Below are 15,919 nucleotides of genomic sequence, written 5' to 3'. Positions count from 1 at the left end.
TGGTATCAAAGCGCTGCTGGTGTCCCGCTCTCTCAGCGAATTCTCTGCTCAACTGAAACTCGGAGTATCCTGCCGGTGCTCCTTGGCAGCTCCGCTTCCTCGCCGCTGCATTGAACTTGCACAGATTAATTGGAGAATACAACCAAAACATTCTCTTGAATGCTTTGGAGGCTGTTGAGTGGGAAGCTGAGCTGAAAACATTCCTGTTGTTCAAAACAGCAGAGGACTCTTTTTGGTGGCCATGCGTAAGGAAACGGTGATCCTTCATCATAGGGTTCTATCGGTGGGAAAATGCATCGATAATTCTGTGTAACGTACTCCCGGCTGGTGATGAGTAATGGTGGTGTTTTCTCTGTCTGACACCAGAATCGGCTATCGATGACATTGTCCACTCTCTTGGGAGCATGAACGTACTCTGGGAGATGTTCAACGACAGCGATTACGTCTCGGCTGCCCCTCACAGCGCGGCTTTGAACGTGTTTGACCTTGAATCCAGCCAGGTAGGACGGACGGACCGGCTCGGCCGTGTCCCACAGGGCAGACAAGCAGCAGGTCAGGGGCTGGCTTTGTTGGACTCGTGCCTGAAAGGCACGGATAGAGTCATGTAATCAAATAATTGCATGTAATCTTGCTTATACAAGAGACCTGCAAAGAAGGCTTTTATTGACAGAATGGAAATATTAATAAATAAAATGTTCAAAATAAATGTTCTTCCGTAACGATAATTATGGTAGGCTAATAAAACTTCCGCCCTCCTTTCTGCCCCACAAGGATACAAAAAACCAAAAGAAATATTTTACTTCACAAGAGACCTGGTGTAGGAATCTTTTATTATTTTTATTTTTTACTTACTGGCTGAATTATACAATTTGACAGAAGTATAATTCCACGGTGCTCTCATGTGTAAAGAAAAATGAGTTTCTTGGATTGTAAGTGTTCGTTTCGGTGGGTCACTGAAGGAGCGTCAGAAAGATTTGAATGTTGGGGTCGTATTTAATCTCCAACAAAGGAACTGCTTTGCGATGTGCCAGCGCCGGCGCTTCCTCCCGTTCTTATTCATGGCAAACTGTTAATATTAGCGTGACGGAGCAGCCCTTAGCTGATGTAAATTTTTGCCTGTCTGGTTTTCAAATGCATTAACGAGAACGTAGGAGTGTGGGCTGTTGGGTGTTTTGTTTTTCAGACTGTAATTGTCTGGAGCATCGTTTGTCACAGCGTCGCGGTTGCACGAAACGTTCTGGGAATTGATTCCAAATAATTTGTTCTCTGTGAGCATGGCTGTTTTCCTGAATTAGGTGATGTGTTAAAACCACCCCGAGCAGCCCAGAGCTTCCTGCAAAGCATGCTATACATTATGCAAAGATTTTTCCCAATGTTCAGGTTTAATTAAGCCCACAGGAGACCCCTCTCGGGGTATTACCCTTTGTGCAGAAGAATTAATACAGCAAACGGTTTCCTTTTCCAGAACTACATTTTCACGGTCGTGTTCAACAGCACCATGGTGCATTCCCTGCCGGTGTTGATGAATATTGTCAGCAATCTGCTCCTGCGCAATTTAAACGTGACGGAGAGCATCCAGATCTGGAGCAACCCCTTTGTTCAGGTGAGTGCGCGGCAAAAACCCACCCCCACCCCCCAAACACGGGGCAGGGGACAGGTGACGGAGCATCCCCCGGGGATGTCGGCGGCACCGAGGGCTCCGCGCCCAAAGTGCGGAGCCCCAGAACCCAAAGTAATGGATTTTTGCAGAATTAAAGAGGATTTGAAAAGCGTGCCGGGGTTTTGTTCTGCAGCTCATGGAAGTGGAGGAAAAAGGGGGCTCGGAAAGAGGATGTCCCATTGGGAATTTGTTACAGGCTCCCCGCGATTCTGGGGGGCTGAACGTGGGGATGGTGGAGCTCCTGTGCAGAGCTGGGGGGGCCTGTGGGAGAGGGGGAGGACCTGCTGCAGGACGTCGGTGCTCTGGGAGTTTGTTACACACTCTTAAAAATACTCCGAAATCTTCCGTAGGTATTTTCCTTCATGCTACAGCTCAGATGATCTGGAGATACAGAGAACGGATGCTTTAGCATTGTCAGTCCAATTCTAAATGAATTTTTTTGGTCACACACATCCTGGTACTAAAGATAATCTGATTTATGTTTCAGAATCTTCCAGAAACAATTTTCAGACTGGAGATCTATTTTGAAGCTGTGTTGCTGGGAATAATTATCACTGGGATGCCGCCCTATTTTGCCATGGACAACGCAGAAAACCATAAGGTAAAGTCCCAGGTTCACTGGGAGACTGCACAAGAACCTAAAAACCTCGGGGTTTGGGGAAAATCTGAAGAGGTGTTTGAAATAGTGCGTTTTGCTGTGAGAGGCGGCGTGGATGTGACTGCCCTTTGCTGCCTGGGGTAGAGCAGGTTTGGGAAAAGCCTTTTTCCTTTCCCTCAAAATGCTTTTTGCTGCTTTGGCAGCTGAAATCAGGAGTAACTGGGTAACGCACTGATGCAACATCAATGTAAAAGGAGTGTGTTGGGAGGGAAAAAAACAAGGCCCTGCTCACACACGGAGGCGGATTAACACAGTGTTAATTTTAATTCACGTTTAATTCACATTGCGTTTCCTTTTCCTGTTGCAGATCAAGGCGTACACGCAGCTGAAGATCGCGGGGCTTTACCCCTCCGCGTACTGGACCGGCCAAGCCGTTGTCGACCTCCCGCTCTTCTTCTCCATCCTCGTCCTGATGATCGGCAGCCTCTTCGCCTTCCACTACGGCGTTTATTTCTACGTGGGCAAGTTCCTCGCTGTGGTGAGTGCGGCGGGGATGCGAGAGCATCGTTATGTTATTTTCCGCAAGTGTTTATTTTGATTAGATGGTTCAGCAGACATTTTTCCAGCCGATACACAGGGAAAATGCCTAATGAATGCTGCTGGCGTAGAGGCACCAGTCAGGCTGCGCCAAAGGCAAAATAGTGCTACTTCTCCTGGGGAAAAATATTAATATTTTTGAGTTTTATTCAGAACTGGAATAAACTGGAGCTTTAAAATACCAGGATCTTCCAAGGAAATGCTCCATCCTTTTTTTTGCCCTGCTTTGCTCAGTCTGCTTTGCCCTCTTCGTGCCGATCGCTAATTGCCGCATTTGCATCGGCGTGCAGCTAATGGTGAGGTTGCAGTGACTTTGAACACAGACCAGCTCCGCGGTGAATTGCAGCATGTGATTAAATTGAAGAGACTACGAGTCTTCGTCTCTTTTGTATTCAGAGCGGGTTTCCCTGAGATATTGGCTGTAATTGAGAGCAATCACATTTTCCCAGCTGCTTTCCCAGAAGCTCCGAGTTAATCAGGTTTGGGATGTGACCGTTGCGCTGCTGGGCTATTTTTCTACCAGTGCCTCTACCCTTGCTTTAATTTCTGCAAAAATGCTAAGGCTGAAGGCTGGAATTCCTAATATTTGCCACAATCTTCAGGTCAATATTTATGAGAGCCTGTGTTATAAAAAAAAAATTGGGAAATAGTGTAAAGGAAACGGAGTGACTGAGGTTCCTGCCTGTCTATATACCCTCTTACTTGTGTCTTTAGTAGTATATGCTGTGTGTACCAAGGTGGCAAAATATATCAAATTAAGTGACAAAGACAATCCAGAGTTCTGTAGCACACTAAGGTGATTCCAGTGGATACTCACACAAAAAATCCCCCCCGCCCCGGGTTCTTGCTGTACGTTCCCTGAGGCACCTTTTCTGTCTTTGCAGATTTTCTGCCTGATCGGTTACGTCCCGTCAGTCGTGCTCTTCACGTACGTCGTCTCCTTCACGTTTAGGAAAGTCCAGAATACAAAAGAATTTTGGTCATTCATATTTTCAGTGGTGAGTAACTTCACCTTGGTGCCGGTGAGCTGGGAAGGTCGCTTATCTCCAACGCCACAACAGGCTTCCCCGTTGTTTTATTTAATTGCGTGTCCTTGATGCATGAGAAGCTTGAAAAGTGTCTTTATCACTGCCCTATCCGAAATGATAAACATGTTAAAAAATGTGCCTCACATTACATACCTTATGCTTGCAGAGTCCAAACTGAATGAAAATGGACTTTTTTTCCCTTTTTCTTTTGTACAGACAGCCTTGCTCTGTACCGTTGTCACCGAAGTGGCCTTTTTTCTGGACTTTTACCTGGTAACCACCGTCCTGCATTATGTCTTCTCCATCTTCATTCCTATTTATCCCCTTATTGGCTGTCTCATTTGCTTTATAAAGGTAAGGGGGCACAAGAAATCCTCTCCAGAGCACTTGTTGCTGGCTGGGGTTGGGTTGGGTGTCTTTAATGGCAACGAGATATCAGATACCTGCCCGGCGCTGTAGTGGCATCCGTAGCTATTTAACAGGTGAAGAATAGCAGCTCTGGGTGAAACGTCACCTTTTTTCCTCTAAGCAGAATGTTGCAGTTTTAAAATGAGGAAAGAAGTGAATCTTCCATTACATATCGAAAGGAAAAGCAGGCGTTTCTCAGCCTCTGGACTGGGTGAACACGGTGGTGGGAGATGGGTTAAATTGGGAGTCGGAGTCTTTAAACCGGGAGCAGCCCCAGGGACTTCGATGGACTTTTATTGGCGTCAGGCTCGTGCAAGCAGGGTCTCTGCAGAGCTCAGAAAGTGCTCGGGCAACATAAATTAAATGACTGGTTTGAGGTTCAAGTGCAGTGTAGAATATACAGTCTCTGGTAGGTGATTATTTACCAGAATGTAGGGTTTTTTTGCATTGTCAGGTCTCATGGAAAGGCAAGCGAAAGAACGGAGGATACTACGACCCGTGGGACCGGCTCCTGGTAGCGGTTATAGCTGTAAGTATGATTATCTGATTATTTGCCGTGTTTGCTGTGGAGAATTGCTGACTCCTGCTGGGAGCCCCTTCTGCTCAGGCATCTTTATTAATAAAGATTTGATCTAACGCCGAGCATCGCTGGAGCCTGCAGCTTTGCAACCTGTTGCAGCACAAACCGCATCAGTAAAAGCTGCTGTGCCTGCCAGCTCAACATCGCTGCTCCAGTCCTCTTATTAACGGTGCCGACGTGAATCCTGATTCTTAGGGGAGCCTGTGCTGGTGGAGTAAGAGCTCCAGACCAGGGGACAGTCCCTCCTCTCTCCGAAAACCCCAAATAATCGCCGTTAAATCCAAGCAGACTCTGGTTGTGCATTCTCAGCATCGACCCACTGAGCAGCATCTAATGGTGCTTTTAATTTTGGGGAAGAGCTGTGGCTTCTTGTCACCCATGGCCCTGGTGGGGTCACCTCTAGGGTCACCTCTAGGACCACCAGCCTCGCAGGGCTGGCAGCGCTCCGAGTAGCCACAACTGTATTTATCTGGTTTTTAGCCCTATTTGCAGTGTGTCGTGTGGCTCTTCCTACTGCGATGTTTCGAGCTGAAGAATGGCGGGAGGACAGTCAGAGAGGATCCATTTTTCAGGTGGGTTTCTGTTGAGCAGACTCTTAAAAAGCAGTAGTCCAAAGAAGCTGGTTTTAAAAATGCTGCTGGTGATTGAATGGCACTATGCAGCGTATAGCTGTGGGGGATACTGCAGAAAATAAAACACCTGTGCTTATATCCCACCCCAAGTGTCTAAAGAATTTGTTCTCCTCACTTTTGTCTTCTGAAATGCAGTCAATAAAGTGCAAAAACAGGGCTTTTTTAACTTCCTTTTAAGTTGTATCAGTGCAAAATTAGGAATTTGGTAATATAGAAAAATAAGGGAAGTTCCTTTCCCCCCATGGCATGGCTGGAGATGCCGTACCCCAAGGAAGAGCTCAGCACAAAGACGAGATAATTGCAGTCGTTGACAGCTCTTTCTGCTCTTTGGGGGCTCCTCTGGTGCACGGCATAAACGTTCCTGGGTTGGGCAAACACAAATCCCTTTCTGCCTCAAAGCAGGGAGCAAATCTGGACTGGTTTCTCCCAGAGCTTTGTTCCACCTGAACGCCGAGCGGAGGCGGCGTGTTCTTTTCTTCCCTGTAGAAAATGTTTTACAAAAGCCAAAGCCTGGAAGTTCCCCGACGTCCCGCCAGATGAGAGCGAAGATGAAGACGTGAAGACGGAGAGGCTGCGCGTCCAAGAAATACTGAGCAGCCCCAAAAGCGAGGAGGTAATGCCGTGCGCCCACCGCCCAGACCCCCAACTGGGAGGTTTCCCAGAGCTACTGGGATCTGCAGCCGCTTCTCTCTTCCCTGCCAGATGCCAGCAATCCTGGTCAGCCGCTTGCACAAAGAGTTTGATGAGAGAAAAGAGTTCCTTCTGGGGAGGAAAATAAAGAAAGTGGCAACGAAACACGTGTCTCTCTGCGTAAAAAAAGGTTGGAGTTAAATTTCCTGCTGTTGAGGTCTTTTATTTGCAAAAGCAACTCTTGAATCCGTTTATCTGACCTCATGGGCAACGGTTTGTGTGTCCTCCATCCTTTAGGAGAAATACTGGGGCTCTTAGGACCCAACGGAGCTGGGAAAAGCACGTTAATTAATATGCTCGTTGGAGAGATTGAGCCAACCAGTGGGCAGGTATGTTACATGCTACAAACTACATAGAAAGTGGATGCGTATTTAATTTTTCGTATTATTATTGCCAGCATTCGCAAGGGTTTTTTGCTAAAACTTTACAAAAACAGTCCTGAAACTTGTAATATTATTGAGTAAAGTCTGTCTGTTCTCCTCAAAGGTTCTGATGGGAGATTATTCTTTTGGAGTGAGCAGCGAGGATGACTCAGTGAAATTTGTGGGGTACTGCCCGCAGACGAATCCGCTTTGGCCAGATATCACGCTGCAGGAACACTTTGAAATTTATGGCGCTATCAAAGGAATGAGTCAGACCGATGTTAAGGAAGTCATAAAACGGTAAGTAGTTTATTATAGAAACGTTTAAGGTTTTAGCTGTATTTTTTCTTAAGGCTTTTTTTTCCCCCCGCATCTCCTAAGGCAATATTTTTGTTCATTTAAGTTTGATTGGATCTTTTCAGTGAATTCAGCAAACGTGAATTTGTACGTTAGGAGATGCAGACCCAGCCACACAAAAGTCAACTGGTATTTGTATGTTTGTTTGTGTGGGGTTTTTTTTTTTGGGTTTTTTTTTGTTTTTTTTTTTTTTTTTAAGTTACGAGGTGCTAAGATGACCTTGCAGAGATGCAAGGATGGGGCGTCCAGGGCTCGGAGCCGCTTCTGGGTTCTCCCCTCCTCTGGGACATGGGGCGGGAGGTTTTGTATGGCAGTACCCAGCTCTGATTCTGCTTATTGCTCTGCTTTTTTTGTACTTTATATGCAAATATTTGTGACTGAGTTCTTCACATGGGACTGTTCGTGTACTGTGTGACGAGGGGGAAGCTGAACCATCGCCCCTCAGCTGTTCACGTGCTGTCCCCCGCTCTTCCGCAGCATCGCGAGTGCCCTGGATTTGAAGGACCACCTGCAGAAGACGACGAAGAAGCTGGGCGTCGGGCTGAAACGCAAGGTACGGGGTGGGGGGAGCTCCCCCAGCTGCCGTGCTGGGGGTCTGCCGCGGCCGCCCTGTCCTTACCCTCTCCTTTGCCTTCCTCCCAGCTGTGCTTTGCCCTGAGTATGCTGGGCAACCCCCGGGTCACGCTCTTGGATGAACCCTCAACTGGGATGGATCCAAAAGCCAAGCAGCACATGTGGTGAGTGCCGGCAGGGCCACGCTGGCCACGGGCTGGTTTCTCTTTGGGAATGTGCCCGATTTTACGTGTGCGTTATCCCTTTTAACGCTAGGGAGAGCCATAGACAGGGAATCAACACTGCCGCAGTGCCAGGTGCGCTTTGTGTCCTCTCCCAGAATAACTCGGAGGCATTGTTTGGGAGAGAGAGGTATTGGAGGTATTGCTTAGAGATGTAGTTTAGATTAGCGATGGTTTTTGTCAGAGTTAGGTTGATGGTTGGGCTAGATGATCAGAAAGGTCCCTTCCAACCTGGGCAATTCTATGATTCTGTTAAAAGCTTGAAAGTTGAAAGAAATCTTAAAATACTGAGGAGTATGAGATTGCCAGCTTGCCCAGAGAAGCTGTGGCTGCCCCATCCCTGGAGGGGTTCAGGGCCAGGTTGGACGGGGCTTGGAGCAACCTGGGCTGGTGGGAGGTGTCCCTGCCCAGGGCAGGGGGGTTGGAAAGAGATGATCTTTAAGGTCCCCTCCAACCCAAACCGTTCTGTGATTCTATGATTGGAGTCATCGTTGTGTAAAAAAAAAAAAAAAAAAAGTCAGGTGTTAATTATTGCTGTGGTGGGAGTGGTGTTGGTCCAAAACAAAACAAAGGGTTTGTGTTGGACCATCGCAGTCCTCTGGTCCTGCTAACCCGGGGTTTACTGTTAGGTGCCAAATGTTTTATTCAGGGATTTTTTTTTCGGTTGTGTTCTGTAGGCGGGCGATTCGGGCAGCGTTTAAGAATAAGGAGAGAGCAGCTATCCTGACCACTCACTACATGGAAGAGGCGGATGCTGTTTGTGACCGTGTGGCCATCCTGGTGTCCGGGCAGCTCAGGTACCGCTGCAGCCCTCCCCTGCCTTGTGGCAGGGAGGGTAGGACAGCTGTCAAATAGAATAGATTTCTTTGAAAATACAAGTAGACAGTTTTTTTGCACCTTAAACTTGGGGCGAAATTGGACTCAGAGTGCAAAAAAAGGGTCTGTTAGAAGTTGGGCTGCTCTTTGGGTGCAGTGTAACGCGTACAACTCTCGTTTTCTCCCCGCGGTTGGTAGATGTATAGGTACCGTCCAACACCTGAAGAGTAAGTTTGGCAGAGGATACTTCCTGGAAATGAAATTAAAAGAAACAGCAGATGTGCAGCAGGTGGAGTATCTGCAGAGCCAGATTTTGCACATCTTCCCGAACGCCAATCGTCAGGAAAGGTGAAGTTCAACAAACGTGTGTTAATACCAACCCGGGATTTCTCAGCAGCTCCTTAGTACCGTGGCTTAGTACCTACTCGGTGCCAAAATTTACAAAAAAAGTTTACACATAGCTTAAAAGAGGAGGGGGGAAAAAAAAAAAAGAAAAAAGAGGAAGGGTTTTGCAGGCCAGCAAGAGCTGCCAGGGCGTTGGCGTGAGCCCTGCGTGCAGATGTTTGGCACGGAGGAAGCAAAACTCGGTTTCTGCATAGCTGGTGCCTGACGGCTTCCTCCTCGGTCGGGGCCGCCGGGAAAGTGGGGTAAAATCTGAGTCACGGAGTAATCGCTGGCCCGTATCGAGAAACGCTTGAACACTTCCTGCGGGTTTGGGGGTGGGTTGTGTTGGTTTTCCCCCCAACAGCTTTGAATTTCTGCTGTAGGGACTCGAGGGTCCGGCTTGGTGCTCGCTGATGAGACTCTCGAAAAAAAGACATCGCATAAGGAGCATTCCTCAGACGCGGGGGATTTAGGGGGGAGCTCATTTTTCAGAAGCAGATGTGTGGGGTAGAGCATCTCCCTGTTCTGGCATCTGGGTCGCGGGAGCCCCTGCATGATGCAAAGTCCCAAAAGATGCCGAGACCTCTGGCTGAGTTCATTGGAAAGGCAAAACTTCGGAACTTTGTGAGTTCTGGGCAGTGATTTTTCTTTCCGGAGTTTATAGGCGGAATACAAATGGTTGAATCTGAGCTGAAGAGCATGTAAATCACAATGGTCCCAGGGGGATCCGGGCTGATGCACCTGGACCTGGACCTCTGAGGCGGGTTATGAACCAGCTGGTCTCCTGGAGCTGCATCGTTCCTCTTGTCTTGTGTGATGATGACTAGTCAAAATGCCTGGAGTAACCTTCAGAAAATGAGTTTAAATCCATTCACTTGGATATTAATATTTTTGCTTTGAGTAGTTTTACCTGCAGCTGAATTTGCTTTGTTTCTTTGTTCCAGTTTCGCTTCTATTTTGGCGTATAAAATTCCTAAAGAAGATGTACAGTCGCTTTCACATTCTTTTTCCAAGCTGGAAGAAGGTAATTAAGCACTTGCCATGCATCACACACACAAATCATTTTGTCTCCCATAACTGGCACATTTTCCACGCACGGGCACTTTTGCATTTCTGTTCCAAATTAATTCAATTTATTTTTTCTGTTATTATTGGTGTCCCCAACTGTTTCTTGTGAAATTAAGAGTAAGTGCTTGTACCGGCTTAAAATGCTTTAAATCCAGTTGTGTCAGGCAGTGCAGTATCCCTAAATACGCTCTCTCAATTCTTTGAACAGTAAAACACGCGTTTAACATCGAGGAGTACAGCTTTTCTCAGGCCACACTGGAACAGGTATGTTGCAGCAAGTGTTATTTTTTGGAAGTAAACCCTGCCAGGCGAAGGCGTTGCGGGTTTTTTGAGGGGCTTTTCGCAGGCGTCTGGGCTGGATTGACCTTGTCCCTGCCCTGCAGGAGCCGTGTGTCCGCTCTGGGCAGGTGGCGGTGGATGGGGGGATGGACGGGGGGGACGGGGAGCCCCGCGCTGGCGGCAGCTTCTCCTCCTCGATGCCCGGCTTTCAGGCTGCCGGGGCCGCGCTGCTGGTGCCGGTTCTGGCATTTCTGGGGAGCTGAAGTTCCCTTTTCCAAAGTGAACTGGGGACTGCCGCCTCCCCTGCTCCTCTTTATCCCTGTTTTCTCCTTTAAAAATAAGGTGCCAACTGCAGTGACTGGAGCATAATGCATTTGCGGCGTTAGTGGAAATACCGCTCTGATTTATTCAAGAGACGGGCGTTGCTGTGCATTTCTGAAAGGAGGGTAAAGCTGAGGGTTATTGTTGCTTGTTCTGGATTAGTTATTGCCAATGATGAATGTCCTTCAGCGTGTATTTGGTTCAACTTCATTTTCACTGCGCTCTTGAAGAAATGAGGCGAGCAAGGAGAAAAAAACCCAAAATATTAAAAGCTTCCTAGTCGGAGATGAAGCAATACGTTCTGTGCTCGTTTTTAGCATGGATTCTATTCGTGACCAAGAAAGTTCCTACAAGGAGCATGGCGTATTCCCACCCTTTCTCTGCATTCCAGGTTTTTGTGGAGCTGGCGAAGGAGCAGGAGGAGGAGGACAGCAGCTTCGGCACGCTGAACAGCACGCTGTGGTGGGAGAGGACGCAGGAAGACAGAGTCATCTTCTGAGCTCCGTACGGTCCAGATCTGCTCGTCAGCTCGAGTTTTGCGCCGGCGATCATCTGCACACACGGTGGGCCTGTGTGTGGGGAAAAAAAATCTGAGCTGGGATGGTCACGGAAAATGGCATTTGGAAGCACTGAGCACGTTCCACCCTCCCAGCCTTAGGAATAACGCCCCAAGGGCGGTGAGCATCCCCACCGTTCTTCTGGCTGGTCTCAAACTCCTCCTCCCCCTCGCTGTTTCCTGGTTTGCGTTGAGCGGGACGACGCTGCCCCGGAAAATGGGTCGTCTCCTGGTGTTGGTGGCGAGTCGGTGGCTTGGGCAGGAGCAGCCGCCTGCCTGCCCCCGCTCGGCCCCGCTGCCCCGGCGGCGCCGGCTGCCCGCCGTCCGGCTCTCCTCGCTGGAAGTCGTGCACTGGAGCAAAACCAGTTGCTGCTGGAGCGTGACTGGTTCGCAGGGTCTCGTCGGGCACTGCCTGATGAGGTGCCCTGCGGACGCGTGTCCCTGCGAGGTCCTGCTCCCTCCCCGCTTACGCTTAGAAGATGCACCTGCTTTGAAGAGACGGGGGGGGAAAAAACCCGCTCCAAAGGAATTGTATTCACTGCGAAGAGGGTCCGGAATTTCACTGCGAGCTTAGCTTGTTAGCCAACCAATGTGAAAATGTTCCTTTACAGATATAATATGGCACGCGTCGGCACTCGCATTCCCTTCGACTGCAAGTTGGCGGATGGGGGTAACTCCCGCTGCCGGCCGGGGGGGCGTTGGTGTTTGTAATGCATGCGCTGTGGGGTTACAGGGGGTGCCCAGAAGCGGATGCTGGTTGTTTGTTCCGGCCCCCTCTCCCCCCCCCAGCTTGGTAAAAAGTACAAAGACATAACTGTGTAGTTACGGGATTTGCAGAGATGTGAGTATTTCTCGTCTTCATTAAAAACGGTCTAATTCTTTTGTTGGGTGTAACGACGCGTCTCCTGCCAGCTGGCTTTAGAGACGGTCCTTTGGAGAAGTTTTCATTTTTCTTGACAGTGAATTCATAAGTACGTGCAATGACACTTCCTAATCCGTCTTTGTTGTGATAGCAGTACGTGATGCAGCGGTGTGCTCAGCACAGGGCCCTTTGCTTCGTCCTGGCCTGGCAATTCTTCATTCACCTTCGTTAACCCCAAAAAACAAGGTCCAAATTCGCAGCCGCATCGGTAGGAATGGTGCCTTTGGCTTGCATAGAAGCACTAAGAAGAGCAGAATATGTGCTCCTTTATCCTAAGATGTGAGAGATGTATGTCGGAAGCATATTATTTTTTCGTTTTTTCTACACAAAGCTATCATCACTTTTTTAGTTTTATAAGGTGAAATTAAAGATTGCTAATGGTTCATTGTGTTCTGCAATGAACAAATATAGAGATGCATTTATAGCAAAACATTGGCTTCATAAGTCACATCAATTATATATCTTCACTTTAAAGTTAGAAAAGACCTTTGTTTTTCTTGCGAAAACCCAAAAAAACTGTGGCTTAAGGTGGAGCGCTGTGTCCCGGCTGTTTGTAATTATCAGGCGGTAACATGTGTTATGTGTCTGATAATGGTTTATCAGCCCGCTGAGCCAAAATCTGTTTTCCTTAGTTTCTTACTCTTAAGATGTGAACTCTACGTACAACTTTTGCTTCCCCTTTCGTACCCGTAGGTTGCGTATCAACGCACGGATTTCGTTTTGTAGTTAAAACCTGAGCCCAAGAGCTGCAGAAACACCTGGACGTGCCGTTTGCATCCCTGGGGAAAGGTCCCTTCCCCTCGGGAGCGCAGGCTGAACCTGCCCGTGATGCTGCGCCCTGAGCTGTGGTACTCGGCGTATCCCAACTCTCCTGGGCTGGGAACGAAACACAGGTGGAAAACAGGATTACACCTCCAGCCTCTAAACTGCAGCTCCAGTAACAGCCTTCCTAGGGCTGAAGCCTCCCTGTAAGAAGAGAAAAAGCTCTTTTCTTCACGCAGCTTTTTATTTAGCCCCTGGGAGCCCCCAGCCCCTTTCTCCGCGCCGTATCCCTGCTGCTGGCTGCTATCTCTGAGCGTTTTCCTTTGTTTGGAGCAAAGGCGGGACCCAGAATTTCGTCTCGTGATGCCTTCCCATGTCTGTACGTACAAGCTAAGGGCGTCTTCTCCAGATCCCACGCTTCTTACTTCCATCTCTTTTTGTAAATGTTTTTTTCAGCTGAGTGTCACCTGCCCGTCTGTCCAGCGATGGGCCGCGCGCCCCTGCCAGGTGAAATTAGGAAAGTCCAGTTGTGGCCTGTTAGCCTTGGTGTCTTAATTTTATTCTTTAACTTAAGAGTTAATAGGCTGTAAAGCTGTTTGGTGCTGTCTGGCTGACATCACCCTGTTTCAAACAGTTTCTTACGTTCTAACGTTTCGCGTGGATGGTATGAGAGCTTTCATCAGCCCCTAGATTTGTTCAGCCTGGGACTGTTGGTGTTTGTCCTGGAGTCGCGCAGCTGATGGTGGCACCGTGTTTGTGCAGCTACGCGTCCAAAGAATGCGGCTCGTCACATTAACTGCGTATTTGGGTGGGATGTTTTTGGTGCGGCGACGTCGCGTGTCGATGGGGCGTAGGGTGCCTCCCCACAGCATCGCTGCAATCAGTGCATCGTGTCAGAAGTCTGTCATATGATGTCTCTAATTGCCAGAATAGGGAAAAACATGGGTAAAATTAAACTAGAGAGTCCCCTGGAAACTTCAGAGCTTTATTTCTGCAATTTTTGTTGGGTTGTTATCAGTGACAGGCCGAATCCCAGCCATACCATACCCCCCCCCCCCCCCCCCCCAGTTCATGCTCTAGGAGATAAACCGGGGCCGAGGCAGCTGGGGTCGGGCTGAGCGTGGGACTTGGGGGCAAATCCGTTCACTTTGTGCCACCCGACCCAGGTTTGGGTTCCCTTGCAGCGTTGTTGTGAGAAAGAGTTAGCGAATACATCCGAAACTTGGAAGATGCATTTACGTTGTGGCGTTACTACAAGGCTGTATTTTTGTAGGGAGGAATTTAACGTGTCTGATTTTGTTTACATTACCAAGAAAAGCCCTTATTTTAAAAAATACCTCTGTATAGCGAGTGAAGTCTGTTGCGTAGCCGACATCCCGTAGCAGGAAACAGAAGGTATCGAGTCTAAAGGTGACACGTTTGTAACGCTCCTCCTGACGCTGCCGTCGGGCGCTTCGAATCGTTTGCGGTTTATTTTATACACCTGCCTTTCTTTTACCACTTTGCTGTGTTTGTAAAGTTGAGGTTTTTCCTTTCCCAGCAGAAAGTACTACTGAAATAAAGATGGATTGGATTGTTAAACGCTCGCGTTTCTATCATACGTGTGTTTTGCCCTGCTAGAAACAAGGGGGCTGTTTTCAAAAGCCTGTGCTGGTCCCTGGAGCGCGGCGGGGGCTTGGGCAGAGCACGGGGGACCCCGGCTCTCGGCACGGCTGGGGGGTGTCAGGCTGCGGGAATTTGCGTGTTTTTAATTGACTTCGGGGAATTGCAGTATTGCAACACTTGGGATGCGACCGCCCGCGGTTGGGGTCAGGTTTCGCAGCCGGATTAATTCAGCCCAACTCCGGGGGCTGCTGCTGGAAGTGACCCGGCGGCAGCTGCACGCTCCTGGCACGTGTGGCTGCAGGGATGGATCACGTTCGGCCGCTTGGGGAAAAAAAAAAAAAAAATTAACCCCACAAAAAAAAAAATCATTCATTTTTCTGGCTGGCTCCCGGCCCGAGCCGAACTCACTGGCTGGATGGATGGGTGCTCGCTCCGGCGCCAGGGGCAGGGACGTGGGCAGGGATGAATTTTGGGCAGGGATGAATTTTGCTGCCTGCGCCAGGGGTGCGGGGGGGACGGCCAGCGCCGGGTGACCCGCTGCCGAGGAGGAGGAGGAGGAGAAGGTCTGTCTCCAGCCCTGTGGGTCAGCGAAAGGACCCAGCAAAAGGAACAGGGGGTTTTGCTCCCTGGCCCCATCAGTGGGGAGGAAAATAACCCCAAAGAAATTTAATTTGAACTTGGTGAAAGTTCCCAGGATTTTGTACTAGTTTTTCTGTAATGGGGTGTTAAGGCCAGCGTGCCTCTTTTTTTTTTTTTTTTTTTTTTTTTTTTTTTTTTTTTTTTAAAAAAGCTGTAAAATTAATCCATTCCCTTTTAATCCTTCCTTTAAGAGATCTTCAGAAAATCCCTAATTTAGCATGCTGGAGTTCTCCTCAACAGGAGTTCCCTGGAGCTTTCAGTTCACCTTTTTGCTAAAACGCACTGCTTGCAGTGTCCCCCTCGGAGGATGCCGCCCCGTCCCCAGCCCCTCTCCTCCTCCCGGTGGACCCCAGGCTGGTCCCGAGGCCCCTGTGGAGCACCTCCTCGGGGATTTAATTAACGGCGTTTTGGGATGGTGTGTGCTCTCCAGCTGCTTTCCCGTGAAGCCCCAAGGGGTCGCCTCGGACGAGGGTCCCACCTGAGCGGCAGAGCCAGGAGCAGCGCCCAGTAGAGAGGATGGGAAACCCCAAGGAGCAGGTGTCATTGTTACGTTAAAATGCATTTTCTGCGGATAACGTGCAGGCGTGCCAGTGCCCCGCGCTGTGCCAGCACGCTGTGGTGCAGGGGATGTGTCAGAAACGTGGTATTTTTTTAGTGAAGCGCGTCTCGGATGTGCTGTTTGCAGGTACGAGGAGCCTTCCCCAGTTCTCCCTTGTTGCCCAATGGGAAGTGATGGAGGCAAACGCTCTGCTCCCCTCCAACGTGAGTTCATTCCTTGAAAATGAGTAAATCGGCAGCTGCAAAGAGCTACGGCCTTTTGTTAAGCAACAACCAGGCAGCTTTTGTGGTTTTAGTCAGCTC

The 15,919-nt window shown here is 48.9% G+C and overlaps 1 protein-coding gene across 4 annotated transcripts in view; it reads left to right on the top strand.

Annotated features, from left to right (window-relative positions):
• Positions 1 to 14,382, top strand: part of ABCA5 (ATP binding cassette subfamily A member 5) — a 50,308-nt gene extending 35,926 nt beyond the window's left edge. For all 4 annotated transcript variants that reach the window (XM_063351936.1, XM_063351934.1, XM_063351933.1 and 1 more), the window contains 19 exons: positions 367 to 500; positions 1,466 to 1,603; positions 2,148 to 2,261; positions 2,626 to 2,796; positions 3,740 to 3,853; positions 4,100 to 4,237; positions 4,746 to 4,820; positions 5,352 to 5,443; positions 5,990 to 6,116; positions 6,206 to 6,323; positions 6,431 to 6,522; positions 6,680 to 6,855; positions 7,390 to 7,465; positions 7,555 to 7,649; positions 8,384 to 8,503; positions 8,721 to 8,870; positions 9,851 to 9,930; positions 10,183 to 10,238; positions 10,966 to 14,382. In XM_063351936.1, coding sequence (XP_063208006.1) covers positions 367 to 500; positions 1,466 to 1,603; positions 2,148 to 2,261; positions 2,626 to 2,796; positions 3,740 to 3,853; positions 4,100 to 4,237; positions 4,746 to 4,820; positions 5,352 to 5,443; positions 5,990 to 6,116; positions 6,206 to 6,323; positions 6,431 to 6,522; positions 6,680 to 6,855; positions 7,390 to 7,465; positions 7,555 to 7,649; positions 8,384 to 8,503; positions 8,721 to 8,870; positions 9,851 to 9,930; positions 10,183 to 10,238; positions 10,966 to 11,073 — 2,174 coding nt within the window. In that variant the 3' untranslated portion in view covers positions 11,074 to 14,382. The remainder of the gene's footprint in view (positions 1 to 366; positions 501 to 1,465; positions 1,604 to 2,147; positions 2,262 to 2,625; positions 2,797 to 3,739; positions 3,854 to 4,099; positions 4,238 to 4,745; positions 4,821 to 5,351; positions 5,444 to 5,989; positions 6,117 to 6,205; positions 6,324 to 6,430; positions 6,523 to 6,679; positions 6,856 to 7,389; positions 7,466 to 7,554; positions 7,650 to 8,383; positions 8,504 to 8,720; positions 8,871 to 9,850; positions 9,931 to 10,182; positions 10,239 to 10,965) is intronic.
• Positions 14,383 to 15,919: the final 1,537 nt, after the last annotated feature.

The sequence above is a fragment of the Chroicocephalus ridibundus genome, chromosome 14 (genome assembly GCF_963924245.1).
Source record: "Chroicocephalus ridibundus chromosome 14, bChrRid1.1, whole genome shotgun sequence".
NCBI classification, from domain to species: Eukaryota; Metazoa; Chordata; class Aves; order Charadriiformes; family Laridae; genus Chroicocephalus; species Chroicocephalus ridibundus.
The sequence above is the reverse complement of the archived record's forward strand: the minus strand, read 5'-3'. Positions and strand labels throughout refer to the sequence as shown.